The following is a 23,996-nucleotide window of genomic DNA, read 5'->3' on the forward strand; positions in this document are numbered from 1 at the left end:
TCATATTAATCACTGCATCATGATGGGCATAGAAGCAATTTGTAAAGAAACCATTCTCTCCACCTCGGAATCTACACAGTGAGCTATAAATAACATGAATGGTGGTAGCAGGAAGAAAGCAGAAAAAGTACGATGTACCAGTGAAAGAAAATCAATTTAATCTTTGTGTTCATGAGATGGTGCGATTACAGTTTAAAATACTTAATTCAAAGCAGCCTAACTTTTTGTACTGGAAGCAGACCATTAATTCAAACTGTGAGACACTGGTCTTATCCTACTCCCTCACAAGCACACTGCCTCTGACTGTGGAGAAACTCATAAATAACCTGCAGTCGAATTAGATAAGAATGCTGAATTAATGAAGGCATAAGATAAGACATATGGAGAGGACTCTGGACAATACAGAACAACAAGAGTTCTAGTTGTAATCTTAATTAGCTACTTGACTATGGGAAATTAAACTATGATTACTTTTTCTCATCTATAAATTGAGTGCCTACGTTCCACATTTTCTTGAGTCTGGATTTTCTACAGGCCAGGATGCTAAAATGGCCGTTACATTCATGAAGGGTTATGCACAGAAAGGAACGGAAAAGAAAACACTATTTATTGAGTGTTACTATAGGCCAGGAATTCTGCTGCATTGTCTGTACATATTTCACTTCATTTCGAGCTTTCTACAAGCTCATAGAAAAAGCAGGAGCAGATCAAGCACTTGCCTGTGGCTACAAGAGGAAATGCTTGACCCAGAATTTAAACACAATCCTATTAGGATTCAGCGTCACTTTTCACTACCCACCTTGCTTTTCTAAGAAGTCACCTGTTGTTTTCCAAATTAGAACTCACAGCAAAAGAGGAATTGGGACAAGTTGGTGGGACTGACAGACCCACACAATACAGGAGTTTATATGCAACAGGAGGAAATCAAATTTCCAGACAGTAAGGTTTGTCAAGAGAGGGTTTAAGAATTTATTTTCTTGTAAAAATCTACAAAAACATGACATATTTTCATTTTTCTAAAGTAGATTAAGTGTGATTCTTGCCAAGGGCACAGGAGTTGAATAGATGATATTTCAAGGACCAAACCAACTTTATATTATTAATCGATTTCCCAGTGTTTCATCTCTTGTCAAAACATTATCACTGATATAATAATGAGCACAAATAGAGATCCTAAGACGCAATTATACCTATCCTACTTCATGTATAATAATCGTACTTGAAAAATACCCAACTTGAAGTTATTTCTACATTGTAATGCTGATTTCTACATTGTAATACAAAATGTCTGATTCAATGACTACTATCTGACTTGGAGAATGCATTTTCAGATGGATTAACAGTAAACAGTGACTCACTTTCAAAAAGAGAAAGCTTCATCAAGCCCCCCTTACATTTGACAAAAGATTATTCCTTCCACAAACCAAGTTCACATAGCTTGCCTCTAAGCTCCTGCTTCTCAAATTATCAGTAAAAATTACCTACTTTAAATAATGACGACTGCTCTAAATGAATAAAGAAAAAAAGTGGTTGCCAGGCAACAAAGATGACATGAGGACTTCTTCCTCTCTCACCAGATGGATACTGTCAGCTTTCCTAGCTCAATGTAGCTGAGATGACACTATCTATATAACTGTTTTCTGCCAATCACAACTTCTCATGTTTAATATAAATTTTTGTTTCCATGAATGAAAAAAAGGATACATTTACCTTTGACCATTACATTGAGAAAAGAAAAAATGCAGAAGTAGTGATTCATTCATATTACTAAAGACTGCATTCTACCATTTGAAAGGAGCATAAAATAAGATATATCCTGGATAACCCAGTTCATGGGGCAATGGCACTGCCAGTCCAGTCCAACCCAGCCCTTTGAGTTCCAATGTGCATTTCAAAAGTCTAGTTCAATCCATGGTCTTTGAAAATATAGGCATGCATTTTAATGAAACCCTACCATCATAGCCCAAATTTGATGGACTCAGAAATTATTAAGTAAAACCAAGAAGCAGGGGATGACAAAGAATTTAAAAAATAAAACCTACGAAGGCAGCATTTGGTTGAACAAGAAATATTTTACTCCAAGGTCTGCAGCCAGAGGAATGTTTGCTGGTGGATACTGGCACCCAAACCAGAGAACAGGTCCTAAATAATTAGTCCTAAAGATAAAGTCACCAAGAAGATGCTTTCCTCATTGTCATGTCAGCCATATAGAGCCTCTCATGCATTAGCCCTAGGAAGTGATTTTGCAGGAAAATATGCAGGATTTTGCAAGGGGCACAAGCTAATGCATTTAAGTTAGAACATCTAGCATGGAGTTGTAAAATATTTAAAAAAAAAAGACAGAAATAACAAGAGCCATAAAGCTTTCAATGTTGAATTCCAGGGATGAAGAAAATTCCCTATTGTAGACAAAATTTAGAACTGCAGATTGACAAACTGAAACCTTTCTGCAATAAGTGTATCAACTCCAATGCATGAAAGTGGAATGTCAGAGGAATAGGATACAAAACAAACAAACAAACAAACAAACAAAACTGGCTTAAACTTTGATGCCCTAGCTATCGAATCCCCAAATCCAGGTTAAGTGTTCACAATTAGTCTATTTAGGAGGAATAACAGCACTATATTTGAGCCTGTATCATTTCCCATAGAGAGCTCTGCTTAAGATAATTGTTATTAAATGCTAATTAATTACTTCATTTTGTGGTTTTGATTCTTATAAATGTATCACTGTCTTTTAAAAATCCTGGACCAATGGATCTTTTCCAGATAAACCTCAGGGTAAGGTGAATTGTGTCAGCCTAACCAATTTTTAACCAATACTTAAAACTATTACCCCAGTTGTCCCTGCTAAGGAAATACATCCTACCAAACTGCAAAAATAAAGATTATCATGTCAAGGAGACTTGACACATTTTAATAACATGGTATTAGGATTTGTGTGCTTTTAGGATCAATGATTTTGATTTAAAAACTGGCATGACTGAATTTACTGGAGCCTTAGGGTCCACTTTAATAAAATCCAGAATTATCAGATTCCTCCTCAACGGAGGAGGGTTTAGGCTATAAACAGAATATAGTTACTTCAGAACTGGCAACTGCAATTAAAACCGCCGCAGTTCAAACAGGGAGAGGAATACTGTGATTACTCCAAGATATAAGAACTCAGCAAAGAAGGCTTAAGGCAGATAAAGTAAGATCAATAACTTCTATTATTACCAATGTCTCAATCCATTAGGTGACCATGTTTTCTCATTGAAATCCCTCTGTAGGGACAGTGTCCCAGAGAGCAGTTTCCAGGCTCTTGGCCTCACGTGGAAAGGTGCTGGCTAGGTTATTAGATGGCCATCAGCTGTGATCAGATGGCCATCTGCTGTGGCTGGGTGGCCATTAGATGTTACTGGTTGGCCATTAGCCACTAACATAATTGCCGTGGCTACGCTAGCAAGGGGGATGGTTGCTTGGGTGGCAGAGAAGCGGAGGGTAGACCACGGCTAGCAAGTGCAGTTAGCAAGCAGATGGCGGATTGCAGATTGTGTGGATCCTACTTCCTGTGTCTCTCCTGGCTACCAGTGAGACAGGGGTGCAGGAAGACCCCTCGTTGGGGTACTGGCGGATGTTTGTTTTTGTGTCTCGACCAGCCTCCATCAAGAATATAGTGGTATGACTCCCTTATCTATGTCTCCGTTGTTGTTCCTTTTTGGCCTCACCATATCCTGCATTCTTGTGCGGGGAGCGGGACAAGAGACCCTGCATTATACCCTCGTTAGGGTTTTAAAAATTATGTGAAGAATTTTTGTCCTCCATTGAAGTGATGGAAACAAAACGAATAAACCGACAAAATCATGGTCAAGTTGGAGATTATTAGGTCATTTCAATTACTTTATCACTACTTGGGCATAAGGACATTTAAAACACTTTCAATGTAAGCTCTATATCTTCCGGTGGGAATCACACAGGTATGCCCTGCCAGCAAGCAGAAAGAATCATGGATTCTTTTGATCAAAAATCCTTTACCAAGTTGTCCCTCATAAAAGCCATTGTGGAACTTGAATATTCTAACTTAGTAGCCATTGTCTTTAATTAACTAACTGATAGCAAGTGAAGGAATAAAGTGTTTCTACCTAGGATTAAATAACATTAAAAAGTGGGACATCGAGCTGTTTTGTTGTAATCATTTCTAAACCAGTACCATATCATATAATAAATAGGAAGAAAAGGAAAGGAAGGAGGGAAGGAAGGAAGAAAGGAGGGAGGGAGGGAGAGGACAAAAGGGAAGGCAGCAGGGACAGAGGGAAGAGAGAAATAAAAGAAAGAAACATCAAAAAGGAATAAGTTCTACTGTGCTTACGTTTTAGTAGTTAGTCTCTGAAATTTAAGGAATCTTTTTTTTTTTTTTGGTACTTGGTCATTTACTCATAAGAAAAACAATTCATTTACAGTCATCCTAAATCAGAGGAGAATTTTTACAAAGGACACAGTGCACTGAACTGACAGTTCTTCCTTTCTAAAATAGTGCTCCCTGTCTGATTTCTGAAAAAGCTTCTCTTAGTACTAAAATTATCTATAGCACTACCGTGTATTATCTAGTGACTGTATACCTCAGGATAATGATGTTTGGTCTGTTTAATTTTTGCACATGAATTACCATATCTTAATAGAACAATTATCTATAACCTTAATGTTCCTTTATTAAATTATGATTGTAGCATCTCTGTTTATCTATCTCCTTGTAAATAAGAAAATTAAAAACTCTATCAATCATCTAGATGTTTTCAATTATCTTACGGGTAAATTACTATGAATATAAGACATCTGGGTGAATGACAATAATTTATTTATTATCCAGATTTATGAATCACATAGCTACAATCCACCTATCTAAACTTAGCAAGACCAATTTCCTTCATGAGAGCACTAAATGTTTACATTCATTACAATCCCAAGCAAGGGCTTACAGGGTCTGACAATTAAGTTCGTGAACTTGTTGCACTGATGTTGCTAATTTTTTTTTATAATCAGAGGGATTAATCATTATGAATTTGTACAAACTGGACAAACAGTTAACCAAGTTTACTATTTGGAAGTGCTGAAAAGGCTGTGTGAAAAGTCAGGCAACCTGAACTTTTCGCTAACAATTCATGGATCTTTCATCATGACAATGCACCAGCTCACAAAACATTGTCTGTGAGGGAGGTTTTAGCCAGTAAACAAATAACGGTATTGGAACACCCTCCTTACTCACCTGATCTGGCCCCCAATGACTTCTTTCTTTACCCAAAGATAAAGGAAATATTGAAAGGAAGACATTTTGATGACATTCAGGACATCAAGGGTAATATAATGACAGCTCTAACGGCCATTCCAGAAAAAGAGTTCCAAAATTGCTTTGAAGGGTGGACTAGGTTCTGGCTTCGGTGCACAGCTTCCCAAGGGGAGTACTTCGAAGGTGACCACAGTGATATTCAGCAATGAGGTATGTAGCACTTTTTGTAGGATGAGTTCACAAACTTAATTGTCACACCTCATAACGTTTCAGTGGTGTTGAACAGGGACAACAATCCCTTATTAAAATGCTCCTGTGAGGAATCGATCTGTTCTTGAATTTTCCACAGATTAGTTCTCAATTCAGAATCTTAGATACTATTCAATTCAGACATCAAAGTTAATATTAATGGACCAAAAGAGGATGTTGGTCACTGGAAAGGTGTTGTTGCTAATACAAATTTCACTTGTGTAACACAACCAACATGGTAATAAAATGGATTGACTGCAGTGTATCTTCTTATAATCCAAGTCACAGGAATGAATCAATTTTTATTCATACATTTTAGTTACTTACCATATCCCTTACTAATTCAAATTATACGTCACAGTTTCTAAACAGCTCATGTGTATACATATATTAATTTAATCAGAGAGAAAATCCATAAAGTATATATTGTATGGAAGGCTCATAATAGAGTGCAATTGTATAAAAAATCAATTTCTAATTCAATAACAAGAAAGAGAAACCTTGTAGAAAACTTGAAATTTGAAATAAAGAAAAGTGTTCCTTTGGCCAAAGTTTAACATTTCCTCAGCTGTTATCCAATTTTTACTGGCATATCTCTTGGGGAAGTGTTCTAACATCTATTTGATATGCAAAACATTAGGAAATTCATGAATGTGATAGAAATATTGAACTTTTCTGTTTTTCCTAAGAGTTAAGAATAACCTACAGAGTACTTATCTTTTCACCTTTAATAAGGTGATATTAATTTGATATCACCTTAAGATAAATTTGATATTACCTTAAGAAAGGTGAAGGGTTGCAAATATTAAACTTCAGTATCACTTCACAATTACTTACCACAAAATACAATATTGAAAATAATGAATTGCTTTCTTCTATGCAAATGAATAAAGATTCTAACTAGATTTTTGTTAGTAGCTGACACATGCATCACCTAGGATGAATGTCTTTTATAAATTACAAAACTACCTAAGTAGCTAGCTATCTACCTACCCACGTATACATATGCATGCATTTCTGTACTGTAATTGGATACAATATCAAATTCTATACAATTGAATGTGGGGGGGGGGATGGAAAGAATTTGTCATTGTTAGTAGAAATCCACTATGTTTTCCACAGTAATGAGCAGCCATTCAAATCTGATTAAAGTGACAGCACATTGGCATAATGTGACTATTAATTCCTTCTCAACAATACATTAAAGAAAAATTTTGAATTCACATGAAACTTAGTACCCACCAGGGGACCTCATATGCTTGTTTCTCAAGCTTCAGTGAGCTTTTGTGTCAGCCTGAATGCACTAACTACATACATCCGCATAGGCTGTTATGCACAAATATATCAATACAAAGGAAAATAATCATAATTTTATTTATTAATGTGTTGGTTTCCTTCAACAAGCTTCGGCACAGTCACCTTTAAGGAGGAAAAACCAAAACTCTTTTGCAAAGTCACTTCTTTGTTAAAAACAACCTTTCCATTTTGACCAGGAAAGGAAAACCATCTCAAAGTAGACAAAACATTTTTATCTTTCTTCTCAAGAAATAACTGTTAGAACTTTCCTGGTGAACAGGGCATGCATCAATTCTATAAATACTCTTCCTTGCAGAGGCAATAATTCTTTACTTGCTCTTATATATTTCTATACATAGCATTGCTCTTTCTCCCAACTCAGTCTTATCTCCTAAATAGTTACAAATCTAAATTCAAATAAGAAATTTCTCCCTTAACAAATCAAACTAAAGGGAATGGAAATTCTTTCTTATTTTCATCTTATCTAAGGAACGTATATTCTGTCCTGATCGTTTATTTTATATTACAGAGGACATAGAAAACACATTTTTCCAAAGAGCAATATCCAAGAAAAATGTATAAGTTATCAGAATCAAGCTGTTCTGACTATCAAACAGTAAATTTCAGTTTTAGTCACTCACGTGTTCTAGATTCTAATCATTTTTAAAACCGGACCTAATTTTTGCAAAGAAACGTTATTAATTATTTAATCCAAATTTGATACTATGCCCCAGTTGCTCAGAAGTCGGGAATTCAGATAACACTAATATAAAAAGGTTGATCTGATTTGTTCCAAGTAGAACAAAATTTGAATCTAAGTAAAAATGAACTGAAATATGGACATGAAGGCACAAGGCTCTCATAGCTCATAGCTATTTTCTGTGGTTCAGAGGAAAATCCAACAACATCCGTACACTTAGGAGGAAAACAAATTCTAGATCATCTTACTTTCACATGTGTATACCATCATCCCTCAAACAAAGCAGGAGAAAGGTGGTTTTTGTTTGTTCGTTTTTGTTTTGTACCAAAGTTCATATTCTATCTACTTAATATAACAATTTGTTTCCCAAAAATCACTCAGTGGAAGGAAAATAAATAATAAACCAAATAAGTAAATAAAGTGTGTGTGTGTGTGTGTGTGTGTGTGTGTGTGTGTGTGTGTGTGTTCTGGAGGGGGAAAATACATTTTTCTGCCTTTAATCCTACGAAGAAGATTCAATTTTCTAGAACACAAGAAGAGAACCAGAGAACCACAGGAAATCCTATGAGAGAAACAGTGCTTGAAAAAAATTACTCTTGGAGCAGTGTGCTGTGTGTATAGGAAAGCAGACAGAACAGAAATGAGTAATGAGGATAATTTAAACCAGGGCAGATGATAATGAGGCTGCCACAGCTCAAAGGCAACAGGAAGTTCTGATGGTAGGATGATTCCAACAGACACTTCAAAGGAAAATCTGAGACTTAGTAACTTACTGGGTAGAGGAAACAAAGAGGAAGAGAAGCGAAAGACATTTGTGGTGCTTTATACCTAGAGACCAAGAGAAAGGTGGCATCAACGTCACTTGTGAAGATGTTTTTAACAATAGGATAATTAAAGACTTGCTTATTTCTGCTGAAACCAGGACCACCAGAATCCTGAGTTTGTGCCTCTGGTCAGAGCTCACAATTTCCTCCAGTTGTTGCAGTGTCTTTGAGCATTTCTGCAACACTTATCTACATGCATGGGAAACGCTCACCAGTTTGCCACCAATGGTCTAGGACGGGCACTCTGAAGACTTTTCTGGACCATTCCAGGGTCTCCACATCACATCGTTCTCCAGCCACAAATAATGTTTTGAACCTAAATATAAGAGGGAGAGTAAATTCAAATTATTCCTTGAAAATAAATCTAAATGTCATCCACATGCTTTTAAACATTGTAAAATCTAACCACATTCATATGCTCAGAGGCAAAAGCCATATTACCAATATATCATATGGTAAAATGGTGAGAGGAATTACTTGGTTTGACCCAAATGTAACAAAATGCACACCACAGCATTGAAGAGAGGTACTTCAAAAGCAGAATTCACAGCTACATCTATCTTTTCAGTTCTCAAAAGAGCAATTGAGTTGATCTTTGTATCTGTCATATTCATCTAATGATCAAAGATGAAAAACATTTTCCACCCTGACATTGTGATAATTTTAGCTCCAAGTTTGATTGCTGTATTCTACTTAGGTCTATAAACAAAAATACACTCTCCGATATCAGCTAAGACAACCAATATGCTCATAAATATGATATACTTGTTTCTTCTCACAAGTTCTTTGGTAAAGATTACCCTGGCTTCAAGCACATATTTCCCCTATTCCAAGAACATACAAAGGAAAGATCAGTGATTAAAAAGTAAATGCCATTATGGCCTTCTAGGTTAAAAAGGTTCTTATCAAAAGGAATACAAGGTTACTAAGGGAGGTGAAGAATCTTTGGCAGGGAGAACCATCTCAAGAAATAAAAAGAATGAAATAGAAAAAATAGAATTGAGGTGACATTACTGGTGGTTCATTGAGAGAATGACTATTTTTCTCCCATTCTCAATGCCCCATGACCTGTCAAAAAAAAAAAAGAATGTGTGTATGAAGAGTTAATTCATCATGACAGTAAAAGAACAATCACACAAATGAAAACCTGCCTACCCATCCTGAACAAGGTAATACAGTTAACAGAAGATTTCTTACCATTCCCTTAACTTACATCATCTCTTGAAAATTCATGGAGGTTCAAATATTCTCACCTCTATGCTCTAACAACATGCATTTCCTGTCTTTGTTATGTTTATAACAATCTCAATCTATAATGACTTATTTATTTACTTATTTTTATTTCCCATAATGGACTGTGAGCTCCCTAGGAGCATTCATCTTTATTTCTGAATACCAGTTAAAATACCTGGAAATGTTAGGTACTTAAACATTTCTAGAAGTTTAGAAAGATGAAGTACAGAAGTGGGGAGCTGGCAAAATTTATATCAGCTTGACTCATTCTTCTGAGTAAAAGAAGCACGTTGTCTTGTGAGAGTGTGGAAAGTGACAAAGGAACAGTCACTTGAAGAGAGAAAAGTTCTGGCTGTCTTAGGAAATTTTAAATGTATAACCTAAAAGAACTGAAAAGTAGCCACTTGGTTTTCATAAACTCAATTATTAGTCTAGAAGGCTAAGTACAGATAGCACATAGCACAGGTTGGGCGTAGTACACAAAAGAAGGGAAAATCAATGCTAAAAGGGATGTCTGGGAAAGTTTAGAATAGGCAAGAGAAATGGAGAAGTAAGGTAGGAATAACCATGATGGAGAAAAATACCAGGAAAAGTAGTGGGGTAAGAGACTTAGAAGTCTCAGAAGAAAAAAAAAAGTGAAAGCAAAAGTACTGTCGAATCAGAAAAAGAGGCTATCGCTGTGAGAAGGCAATTTCAAACTTCGAGATATTTAAAATGTGTCTGTTCTGAGGAATGATAGAGTTTATGGTAGATGAGAATCTAATATTGAAAGACAATGGAAAAGTGCCTTGATAGAAGAATTTATCATCAAGATAATAAAAACCACTGTCGATAGCAGTCGCGAATAGAGAGGAAGTCTGTGACTTGTTGACTAAAGTTGCTGGAGACAGAAAAGAAGAGGTTACAAATAGCATTAACTTTAATAGAAGATGAATAATTAAACAGAACAATGAAATTCTCAAGGGATCAACTTTACATCCTCCCTAACTTTTATAAATAATCATGACCCCAAAGGTACAGTTTGGCCTCAGGAGTGGAAAAAAATGAGTTTAATAATTCTACGGAAAATCCTCCTTGCAAACAAGAGGTTGAAAATGTGTTAATTTTTTATGTATAAATGAATCACTGATAAATGGAATCTATACTTGAAGTGCTACAACTTGAAAATTATTTGTGATAATTTTCATCTACAGATGAGGTTATCTATACATAAGGGCGTGAAAGAAGGCCGTAGTAAATTTGCGTAAAATACTCAATGTAATGTTACTGCTCTACACATTTTCTGAGAAAAAAGGATCATCATCTGCTAATGTAAAGATATTCAGGACATAAAATTACCTTGTTGCAACATCTTATTTTTTTTTGAATGAGTAATTGAATCCATGAAGATTCCTAGATCAGTATTGTCCAACTGAAATATAATGTGAGGTGCACATGCAAGAAATATATGTAGTTTAAAATTTTCTAGTAGCTACATTCAGAAAAGTAAGAAGAAAGAGGTTAAATTAATTTAAAAATGTATTTTAGTAAACCAAATAAATGAAAATATTATTTCAATGTGTAATAAACATAAAAGTTATTAGTGAAAAAGTTTACAGTCTTTTTTCATAGCTAGTCTCATTTTGGACTAACCACATTTCAGGTGCTCAATAGCCACAGTGGTACTAATGGGGACCAGATGGGACAGAGCAGAGTTATAATAGAACACAACTTTCTGAAGAAGCAGCAGGATGACGAAAAATTTTAATTTAATACTGTATACACAATTCCTCTTCAAACCATTATGTTAATAATTTATTTCAACTTGAATCTGTGTGCATGTACATGCATGGGTATGCAAGTGCCAATAAATGCAGCAAAGATAATCTATCAATGTTTCTATAAGAAGACTATCATCACAACAATTTTGCAAATTTTTGGGTTGGGTTTGGTTTCGTTTAATAATTTGGCATAGTTGTAGGACTTCAGCTAATGGTGCAATGCACTGTCAAAAATATTGTTTGAGTAGCCGCCTAGTGGCATATTTTCCAACTACATTTCCAAAGTTACATATCTAGGAGCCATTCGTTAACAAAGTTAAGTACCAAAGGTAAAATGTAAATGTCCTGGTAAAGACAGAGAAGCATAATTTCAAATGTCAGATCAGAAAAGAACCCATTAGTAGTCTTTGTTAAGAAACAATTTGAACAGTGTGGATCATTCACTCTGGTGAGTAACCTCTTGGGAGAGGCTGGCCTGGGCCCCAGCATGAGGGGGCTTGTAGAGCATTCTAAGGAATTTGGGTTTCATCATGAAGACAGTGAGAAGCTAATTAAAGCCAATTAAGGATTGTCAATAGGAGAGTGGCACAGTGAGATTTTGCTTTAGGAATACACCGTTGGCAGTAGTGTGGAGAGTGGAAGGAAGGGCAGGGCAGGAGCCCAGGGACCTGGCTTTGGGAGGCTGTGGCCCTCACTGGAGAAGTGAGGACCCAAGCCCTGGCCACCCTAGGAAAGGAGGCAGAGGTGGAAACAGGGTTAGTCAGGAGGCCTGAGCAATAGGACCTATTATTATTACCTTGAAGATCCCTATAGAAATGTTTTGTACGGCATTGGAAAAATAAATCCAACACATAAACAAACACAAAAATGAAATGCTCAAATAATATGAAATAAAAGTGAAATTTAAGAAAACATGATTAGGAGGAAAACACAGGTATCCGTGATAAGTTGTTGAGCAGGAAAGACTAAATGAAAATCACTGTAGTTCCACTGCTTTTGTGCTTCTTCAAATTGTACCAGACTGACACTTTTCATGGCTGAAAATGGGTACATGCTTTATAATTTAGATTAAGTTAAAAATGTCATATTGCTGTGTGTAATATCATAGGAAATTTGAAGAACAGAAAGAATACACACACACGTACATACTAGGGATTTTGTTCTATTTTTGCCATTTATGACTGCAGGAGGTTTCAAACAAACATGGTTATCCTACCGACCAACAAAAGGAACTATTCTTTGTATATCACTGAATAGGTAAACATGTTCTAGAGCATACTGTATACAAGGTCTGACAATTAAATTTGAGAACTTGTTGCAACGATGTTGCTAACCTTTTTTGATATCAAAGGGATTATACATTATGAATTTGTACCAACTGAACAAATACTTCACAAAATTCACTACTTGGAAGTGCTGAAAAGGCTGTGTGAAAAAGTCAGACAACCTGAACTTTTTGCCAACAATTCATGGCTCTTGCATCACAACAAAGCACCAGCTCACACAGCACTGTTTGTGAGGGAGTTTTTAGCCAGTAAACAAATCACTGTGTTGGAACACCCTCTCTAGTCACCTGATCTGAACCCCAACGACATCTTTCTTTACCCAAAGATAAAGGAAATATTGAAAGGAAGACATTTTGATGACATCCAGGACATCAAGGGTAATATGACAACAGCTCTGATGGTCCTTCCAGAAAAAGAGTTCCAAAATTACTTTGAAGGGTGGACTAGGCACTGGCTTCCCAAGGGGAGTACTTCAAAGGTGACCATAGTGATATTCAGCAATGAGGCATGTAGCACTTTTCCTAGGATGAGTTCAGGAACTTAATTGTCTGACCTCATATTTTCTACCTCCTTTCTTTATCAATAGCACATGTATGAAAGTAAGTTTTAGTCCCAAACTTATCTTTAAGAGCAGAAATAAATTTCCAGTAGTTTTCTGTTTGAAAAAAAAAAAAAAAAAAAAAAAAAAGAATATTATGCATTTAGATCATCTGTATTAAAATGTATCAAATGATAGTTTTGGTTGATTCCACCAGTGTAGGCAAAGAACAACCAAAAGGAAGAGTTTTGTAGCTATCAGAGGCCACATTTTCATCAACTATCAAGCCACAGATTACTTCAAAGAGCTCTAGCATGTTTAGTTTATATATAAAACTGAAGATCTAAAACTTCAAAAATATTTATTAATAAAAACAAAGCAAAATATTGTCAAAAAATGTTAGCACAGAATACAAAATAAGTTTTGGCTAATCAAGAAACAATATCTTGATATGACTAGCATTTTCACAAGTTTTAATTAATTTTTTGTCATTGTTTGCCTAGCCAAAGAAACTACAATTAACTAATTAATTGATTACAATAATAAACCATACATTAGCACTGAGTTCTTATCTGATGGACAATTTTAGCATTACATATCTGAAAACAGTATTTATTATCATGGTTTTGTATTACAATTCTATTCCTTTTTTCCTGAGATTTTAATTACATAAATATTATGGTAGCAATTTTCATGCTGGTACTAAAAAGCAAAATAGAAAGGTTGATACTCCATAAAGAATGGTAAAAGTGCTATCTGGCTTCTTTGCAAGTCAGAAAATCCTTTCCATTTCCATTAAAATTATTTTACTATTTCCTAAGAGGAAAAATTTTGAAGTCATTGATTATTTAGAAAAATGTCAAAGTAGTATAGATGATCTCTTTTCCTAAATACACTAAAAACTATCAATCTATTTTTGTATTAAACTTCCTGAAACTGCCTCAAAGTTACTATTTTTTTATCAATTAAAGACTCTAGATGTATAATATTAATGAACATAAACACATTACAGACAAAGATAAGATTTAAGAATAAGACATGACTAACAAAATCATATTAAATTTTTCATAAGTATTTAATTAAATATTATTTAACTACTATTTCCTCATAGTAAACAAAATCATGCTGTCATTGATATTTTTTAACCAAATGATTACTGAAAGAAAACAATCTTAATGTAAATCTATAATTAAAAGGTAAATTAAAAGATAATTTAAAGATAAACTCATGCCTAAGGGCATGAATGTTCTTATTTTTTAAAGGGCAATTAATGGCTTGCAAAAAAAAGAACAAAAACATTTTTCAACAGTTAAATTTCTCATTAAAGACCTTCCAATTATTTTATTAATAATACAAAGAGATAGACGCCCATATTGAAAAATTCAAAAACATATTTTTGCTTAAAAATATATTTTACATAAGTAAAATTAGCCACTTTTTTTTCACAGTAGTTTCATACTCTTTCTTTGAAGGTTACCCATATTAATTACATATGTCCTATTTCTGCAGTTTACAATAAGGTATCTATTAGCCACCTGTGGCTACTTAAAATTTAAATTAAAATTGAAAACAATTAAAAATTAAGACATTAAAAATTAAAAAAAAACTGTCATATAAATCCTTTGTCAAGAGTGCAGTAGTGACATGTGGCTAATAACTACCATGTTGTTGAGCTGTTTTATTGGATAGTACTACCCTAGATTAGACTAATTAAATATAAGGGTGATATTCTAAGGATGGTAACACAATGCAACATGAATCTACCTACAAATGTATAATACTAAAAAGATGAACAAAAAGATAATATGTAATATCCAGAGTAGAAAAGAAGGGAGGTAGAGTAATAGGAATGTGACCTATAAAGCTTTCCCTAATTCTATATAAAACTGAGTATGACAATTCAAGACTCAAATGAAGCCAAAAATTAAGCAAAAGTGAAAGAGAAAAATGGTAATGTTACCAAATTAATTTTAGTCCAAAATATTAGGAAGCTGCACAGAAATGGATAAAATGCTAAAGATAAATTCTGGTAAAGAATTTTCAGATAATAAAGTAGGGGCAGAAGAAAACTAAAATAAGTACTTTGTTCAAGGTCCATAAACTACCAAACAAGCAAAAATTACTTTTCACTTGTGCCGACATAAGTTAAATACAAATGGATTATTTCAGTGATGCCTCATCAACTTCTAGTTCACATGACAGAGCATTATTATTTTTTGTCATCAATATCCCTGTGATTATCTCCATCTTTCCTGCATTCTTTTTTCTTCCACTTCCATGCCCCCAACCAGAAAATTCAAATGACCTTTTGAAGAAACACTCCACGATTTTGTTACTGTTATTTATCACATTAATTATGGCTTCAGTTTAAACACAATATCCCATTATAATTATTATACTAACTATAAATTCAACATATAAATTCAACAATATAGTTCATCATTTTTGGCAGATGCTAGTTTTTGTATCCCACAGCATTCCTCCACGTGCATTTTTCCTTTCATGAAACTGTTTGGATTTTAAGGTGTTTTAGCTTTGCGCATATGAACATTTTTTTATTTTGCCTTAACTCTTCAATAAAAAAGTTCAGTTTGACAGTTTACCCTCAGCACTTGGAAGATCGTTCACAACTGTCATCTGAAATCTATTGGCATCAGTTTAATTTTCCTCTTTGGTGTTCTGTTGATTCTCTCTGATAGTTTATTAGATTTTATCTATAGTCTCAATTTATGTTCTGCAATTTCCAAATGACTTATATATACCCAGCTTAGTACTTAAATGATACTCTGAGTCTGGAATCCATATCTGTCTTCAATTCTGTAACATTTTCAACTGTTGGCTTTTCAACTATCATTTCTTTAGCAATTCTTCCATTCTCTCCTTCTGAAATTCTTATTAGATGTATTTGTAGTTTCTTATTCTTTCCTACAAGTTTCTTAACTGTTCTTTCAGAGTTTTTACTTCTTTGTTTCTCTGTACTGCATTCTGGGTAGTTTTCTCAATACTATATTGTAATTTTTTAGAGTCTTTCTGCCGATCTTTTTATTTATTTACTTAGTTTACACCCTCCATCGCATTTTTAAAATTTTTATACTTACCACATATTTAATAATTTAATGTAAAAGTCATTACTTTATGATTTTGATCATCCTTCGCATACTTCTTTTCCAGGTTTGATTTGACTGTATTACAAAATTAATCTCATTTGGAATGAATCCATGTTCTAACTGTTGGTTTTACTAGTATTAGAGTTCTTCATGTGATTTGGAATTTTATTTTTCTGGCTCTTTTTGAAAAAGTTCTTTGTTTTTACTTTTATCTCTTCCTCTCCTTTGCTCACCTTCTCTGTTCAGTAGGTTTGTGGGAGATGTAACTATTCCCCAGGGGTCCAGTGCCATAACGATGGCTCAGAATTATTCACCCACAGTGATTCTCGGGATACCATACATCCTACTACAAGACGACTGCTGAGCAGTTTGGTTCAGTCTCTGGATGCTAGGCTGTTCTCTGTCTTATTCAGAACCCTAGACCAAAGTTTGGTGTAAGTCACAGCCCCAGAAAAGAACTCACAGCCATTATTATCAGCCCCCTTTCCTAAGTAGGGTGTAACACCACACACAACCTGTCTTCAAGCACTAAGCTTGTTCTGACTTCACGATTAAAGTAGGGGTATTCTGAGTCCCTATTATTCTTCCAATGCCTGCTTGTACACCTAGCCTCAATTTATGTCTGCAATTTTCAAATGACATGTTCAATGAGAATTTACTTATATTTAACCTGCTTAGTACTTGGATGGCATTTTCCATCTGGGATGCATCTGACTATAACTATAAAGCCTAAATATAAAACCTTACTACTTTGCAAATCTATTCCATTTTCGGTCCACAGAAATGTTTATTTTTCAGCTCAACTCTGATGCTCTGCTTTTTCTTTATTGTATCAGCTCTCATTGCTACGTAATTGCAAAAGAGGGGCTGTATCAAGCATGAAGTGCTGGGATTATCTTGAATGGAAATCCCAGCACTGATTTTTTTCTAACTTGATTAAGATTGAACTAGAAAATCATGGGAAAATAGACCACTATGATGTGATGAAAAAGGGCAGTGAATTAGAAAGCAAAGGATATTAATAATAGCTAAAACTTAGTCTAGGTTAAGAACTGTTTCAAGTGCTTTGCATAGATTGTGTACCCTTTATTTTCATTATATTCTTGTACTATTACTATCTTTATAGTCCACAAAAAGAACAGAAAGATTATGTAACTTTCCCAAGGTCACACAGCTAGTAAATGGTAGATTGAACCCAGGGAGTCTAACTTCAGAGTCACAATCCTAACTACCATACTATAGTACCTAGTTCCCAGCATTGTCCCCAGAGTAGTTTTTCAATCGTGGAAATGTGATTTCACCTCTCTGTGGCAAAGTTTTTTTCAACTGTGAAATGAGATGATTACACTAGATGACTTCTTTTTTTCCAAACTCTAGTTGTCTATGATAACATGAATTTATAGTTCTGGTTAGTTCCCTATTTCAGAGTACCCTCTTAAATATGTTTTGAGAGATGAAATTTTTGGCAAATCTCCAAATTTATTTTAAAACAATCTTTAATGAGATATGGAACACATTTGAAAAGTCCATAATTTGAAATGTTCTACAAGAAAAAAAGAGAGATCAATTTTGCAAATAAATCATAAGGCTATAATTATCATATTGAGTGAATGTCAATTCAGTAAGTATGAAATGTTTGAATATAAATATAAAAGACAGGTATAATTGCATGACAAGATTTGAGTTCTGGTCTTTATTCTGTCTCTAACCCAAACTTAACATTTTTCGACCTCAGTGTTCTTGTTTTTAAAGTGGGATAGTAGGATTTTCTGAGATCCCTGTTTATAACATTCTCTTACCATGTTTCCCTGAAAATAAGACCTACTCCGAAAATAAGTCCCAGTTAAGATCGTCAGCCAGACAGACGCATTTAGTACATTATGATGATATTCCAGAAGATGACATGACTGTATTTGAATAAATATAGATTGTTGCACATGAAAAAATAACACATCCCCTGAATACCCTAATGCATCTTTTGGAGGAAAAATTAATATAAGACCTGGTCTTATTTTTGGAGAAACATGGTATTCCAGAAGTGAGAATCTATTAAAGTAGTTCAGTGAAGGTATTACTTGAATAAATGAAAAATATATGAAAAGCAAAAGCTGCTTTAATCTCATGAATGACAAAAATATCTGGGTTGAGTTAGTTTCCTAATTTAGCTCTCATACAAAGAGAATGTATGTGGTATTTAGTTAAGAGTGTAGGTCCCAGTTAGATTGCCTATATTAGTTTCTTTCTGAAGAGTCACTAAAACTCTTTGGGCCTGATCTTACTCATTTGTAACGTGAAAATAATCACAATTGCTACTTATTGTGATGACAAAGAAAGATAAATTGGCATATAGTAGATTTTCAGTAAGTGTTTGCATTTATTAATAGTAGTAATTTAAATAATTGAGGGTGTTTGTAGAGTCTGCATGCCTAACTATCTGTTAATAACATATGTGCACATAATCATAAATAATTTAGGTGCCTAAAGACAAAGGGGCATGATCGGGGGAACTTACTGCAATTTCTCTTATGCTAAAATCTCATACTCCCTGTCCATATGTATTAGTTTGAAAAGAGATGATTTAATAGACATTTAGTATTGTTTGATGCTTTATACATTAGGCAAATTGGAAACAGTTCTTGCCTTCACAATAAAAGATAGCATCTAAACCCCATATATAAATGGAAAAAGAAGATGATTAGTAAATGAGAGACCATGGCTTGCTGGTCACACAACTTCATGCCCTGCAATTGGAATGCATGTTTCTGTAAAGAGATAATACAAGGAATTATTAATACAATCGTTGTTTCTTCAAAAGCCCTGGAATTGTCTTAAGACATGAAGGCTATACACAGCCTCAGATATGTTTACCAAAATCTTTGTCTATCGTTTTGACTGAAATGGAGGAAAATAAATTGAAATGTCATAAATGAAGGAAGGAATAGAGGGTAAATAGAAATATTATAATATTAGATCTATTTTTTTTCATAAAATTTAAAAAAAAATTGAGGAAAAAGAAACAAAACCACTGACCCTGCCCAAATTGAAAGCTTTTGCTTACATCTGCAATTGGTGTACATGTACTTCAACATAAAATGCACAACATTTGGCATTTAACTTAAAAAATTCAAACCAATGTAATTAAAACACACTTTTTGACTTGAAGAAACTATAAAATCTCTTCATTCAGTTTATGATAGCAGTGACCAATTTCAGAGGTTCAATGAGAATTGATGCTGGAAAGTGCCTTGAAGCTACAAATTGCTATATTATCTTTGACTATACATGTCATTAAACTAAAATGAATGCCAATAGCCAGCACAAAAATATCTAAACTATACAGAGCAAATTATTACTAAACAATAGAAAAATAATTTCCTTCACTCTTTCAACAAAGGTAATTTGTACTCTAATTTTCATGTTTTATCTGTATATGTAAACTAAAATAATATTTTCCTCTATTTAAACTATTCTTCTATTTTCAAAAGACATATATGTGTGTGTATGTGTGTGTGTGTGTATACATATACATATATACACAAATATATGCATTTTAAGTCATAGCATTTTACTTTAAGGATAATATAAGCTGGGTAGTTTAAAAAGGAGAAATATTTTGGTAATATTTGAGCTGAAATAACCATGATATGGCATTTAAACATATCCATAGTGTAGTTAAAATTCCAAGTATTTCAAAGATACGTTTAGAACAGTTGTTCTTAATAACATTCATAATCTTTTGGCTCTTTCCATAAGCGGTAGCGTAGTGCCAGAAAAAAAGAAAACGTTCCGTTATTCATTCTGATGGCAGGTTTTCATGTAGTTTGCCCTGTGCATCCCATTCACCTTGTCAGAGAGTACTGCTTCCCTAAGGCTGCTCCAGGGTCCTGCTGACGGATTGCTCTAATTGCAGTCGGCGCTGTAAACAAGGCAGCTACTCCATGCTCTGCCAGCACACGGAAATAAGCGCCGGCATCTGGTGTTCCCACAGGCTTTCCCTACAATGAGATTCATTTAAAATGTCACTGGGTAAAATGTCTCATATTTCATCAACAGTTCAATACTTATACATTTAACACAGAAATATTAATAAAATAGAAATCTCAGCTAATCTTGGTTTTAAATATAGCCCCATGTTCTATCATAAATAAAACAAACCAAATGCCCAGGCATCAAATAGGCCATTTGCTCCATTGCAGCATCCTAAAAGCTTTCAAACTGTAATGTTTGTTTTCTAAAGTTTTGAAAGATAAAGGACAGAATATATGCATCACGTTCAAATTAATAACATCCAATAGTCTTCTATGTGACAAGAAATGATATGATTTTGGACAGTAGACGAAATCAGAAAATATAGTTGATAGGGATTTCTAACTTAAAATTTTTTTTCATGATCACTATAATAATTCTCAAAATATTTGAGAAGAGAGAAAAATCTAGAATCACAGTGATTTCTGAGAAATGACCTTTTCATTTAAATGCCACACTCTGAGGAAAGCAACTTCTAAGAATTAAAAAAAAAAAAAATCCAATAGGACATCCCAAAATGTACTTTTTCCAGTGTCAAAATGACATTATGCATGTTCAATAGAACAATCATGCATTTGACAGACGACATAATTCAAAAGGACACAAAGCAGTTTTTAATTGCTGTTTCTGCAAAGTGGAAAATGAGCATGGCATTTAAATAAATCAGTAATTCTGCAAAAATCTTAAGTGACCCATAAAATCTATCTTGGCTCAGCCATATCCCCTCATTCTTTAACCCATTCTCATCACTGCTACTTCTTCCTATGTTTCTAAAGTTGCCTGGAATATTAATATATATTATATACATAACATTTCCTAAAGGTCTCTGACCATATCCCTCATCTGAGTATCCCATGGATCTTACGTTCTTCAAAACACACTTGGGGAACACTGAACTAAGGTAAAAAAAGGAAAGAACTTGCTAGCAGTAAACTTAGAGATCTCCCCAAACAGAACTATAAGTGAAGAGAAGATAGTATGAGGCAGACCACAACTGCCCAGTATCTAGATTCATTAACCACTTCTAGTTGAGTATTTGATAGGGCACTATTTCGATTTTACTGTTATTTTTTCATGGTTGCCTACAATATTCTTTAATGTAATTATATTCATTTTAAAGAATAACGTCTTTAGATCTTTTTTATATTCTATTGTGTTTTCTCTTGCTCTTTTAATACCAAAGAAAATATTTGTTGCCACTGGAAATTCATTTTTATTATCATACTATCCCAAAACACTTGATTCCAATTCGTTTCATTATCACTTCATAATATTTGATACAATATAAAAAGCTGCCAGATACAACCTGGTGACTCATGTACATAATTTGATGCACAAATTTTGAAGCCTTAAGCACATCAGTCTAAAAATGAATCAGCAATTTTATTCTTTCTAACCAAGCAAAGTAAACACTGGGTTTTTACTTCTTTAATCTCTCTTCAGCGCAGATCAGTCCCCCATGTGCTAGATTGTGGCTTTGGGGAACTTGATCTCAACCACATAAAAATGATTTGTCAACTGACCTTATACAATTGACTTGCCCTGTTTATGCTGCCATTTTCCACCCTACTAGATAAGAATAAATCACTTTTCCAATATTTCCTTGATAAGCTAAAAGCCCTGAGATAATATTTTAAAGTAGTTTGACTTCCACTGAAGAAAGATGTTTTACAGCCAGTTGAAGATGAATTCCACTACAGAGCCAGTGTCATGGGACAATGGTAATATATTCACTAAAGGATGATATAAGTATCATAATGAAAACGCTATTCCATAAGGATGACCTACACAGAGGACAGACACAATTTGATGTATTTTACGGTGCCTTCAATTAATTATGTCTAATAACAACAAGAACAATATTTAAGTATTAGAAATATGTTTAAAACTTTGCCATATGTTTTATAAATAATATACAATTGTAACTCCTGTTGAAATTCTGACCCTGCACCAAACACATTTCCATCAATATTATATTTACTGAGCATAAAAAAAAATGATAACATAGCATTACTGTTAGGACACTCAAGGATGTGAAATATAAAAGCTCACAACGTTCCTTGAAAGTTAGTTGAACTCAGGAAGGTTCAGTGGTTTTGCTTTTTATTGCCTATTCTCCAGAGGATCATTTGAGGCTATGAATACGATGTTTTACTATTTCAGAATTACTTTAATATTTATATACTTTATTATTACATTTTCTTAAGAACTTCTAGTGGATCTCAAATCTTAATTAAAACATAAATTATGATATATTAAGGAAATTATTGTTCCTCGAATAGCTGCTGATTAACAGAAGCATTAGATTTTGAATGATGTAAACACTTCAGGTGCAGCACAGAATAAAATCTTTCATCAGAAATCATTGTTCACATAAAACAAGTCATAATAAATTAAGTAGTGCTAATATATTTATTCATGTAATGGATATTTATTGTGTATCTATTATGAGCTAGACACTGTTCTAAATTCTGGGAATAATTTTGTGAATAAGCCAGGCAAGGTCCTGCTCTAATGGAACATATATTCTAGTAATTACGTGTGTAAGAGATAATATTATTAAAAATAACAGATGGTGCAAGCTATTTGTGTCTAATAAAGGGAAGGAATATAGTATAAACATAGGACCCACATGTTCTAAGCACCTATCACCACAAGAAGCTTAGGGGAACTGAAGCAAACACTGTAAGCCTTTTTCACTGTGAACTCTAAATTAAAGTGACTCAGAGACATTGATTTTATTGAATACTCCTCTCTTGCCCTCCTGCACATGCATAGGCTCCTAGACACACATAGACACACATAGGCAATATAATCCCTTTAACAATGCTTTTAAAAAGTAACCAGTATTACTAATCATCAGAGATACGCAAATAAAAACCACAATGAGATATCACCTCACCCCAGTTAGAATGGCCATCATCAACAAGACAAATAATAACAAGTGTTGGAGAGGCTGTGGAGAGAAAGGAACCCTCGTACACTGTTGGTGGGAATGCAGATTGATGGGGTCACTATGGAAAGCAGTGTGGAGGTTCCTCAAAAATTAAGAATAGAATTACCATAGACCCACCAGTCCCTCTCCTGGGTATCTACCCAAAAAATCTGAAAACATTTATCCGTAAAGATATATGTACTCCGATATTAACTGCAGCTTTATTTACAGCGGCCAAGACATTGAAAAAAACCAGTGTCCTTCAATAGATGATTGGATGTCTTCGATAAAGAAGATGTTGTGTATATACACAATGGAATGCTATTCTGCCATAAGAAAAGTTGAAATAGTGCCATTTGCGACAACATGGATAGATCTTGAGATTACTATGCTAAGCAAGATAAGACAGACAGAAAAAGTCGAGAACTATATGATTTCACTGATATGTGGGATATAAAACTGAAAGCAACAAAGGAACAAGACAAACAAACAAATAAACATAAACTCATAGACATAGACAATAGTTTAGTGGTTACCAGAGGGTAAGGGGGGAAAGGGTGGTAGATAAGGGTAAAGGGGATCAAATATATGGTGATGGAAGGAGAACTGACTCTGGGTGGTGAACACACAATGTGATATATACCGTTTCCCCAAAAATAAGACCTAGCCGGACAATCAGCTCTAATGCGTTTTTTAGAGCAAAAATTAATATAAGACTCGAAAAGACGCATTAGAGTTGATTGTCCGGCTAGGTCCTATTGTCGGGGAAACACGGT

General features: G+C 34.2%; 1 protein-coding gene across 1 annotated transcript in view; it reads right to left on the reverse strand.

Moving 5' to 3' along the window:
* The window catches only part of ACSS3 (acyl-CoA synthetase short chain family member 3), a 140,771-nt gene that overhangs the window by 30,611 nt on the left and 86,164 nt on the right, over window positions 1-23,996 (reverse strand). Inside the window, exons 8-9 of the mRNA XM_019751290.2 lie at window positions 20,103-20,254; window positions 8,548-8,651 (exon numbers count right to left, since the gene is read on the reverse strand). Coding sequence (XP_019606849.1) covers window positions 8,548-8,651; window positions 20,103-20,254 — 256 coding nt within the window. The remainder of the gene's footprint in view (window positions 1-8,547; window positions 8,652-20,102; window positions 20,255-23,996) is intronic.

The sequence above is a fragment of the Rhinolophus sinicus genome, linkage group LG02, assembly GCF_036562045.2.
Source record: "Rhinolophus sinicus isolate RSC01 linkage group LG02, ASM3656204v1, whole genome shotgun sequence".
Lineage (NCBI taxonomy): Eukaryota > Metazoa > Chordata > Mammalia > Chiroptera > Rhinolophidae > Rhinolophus > Rhinolophus sinicus.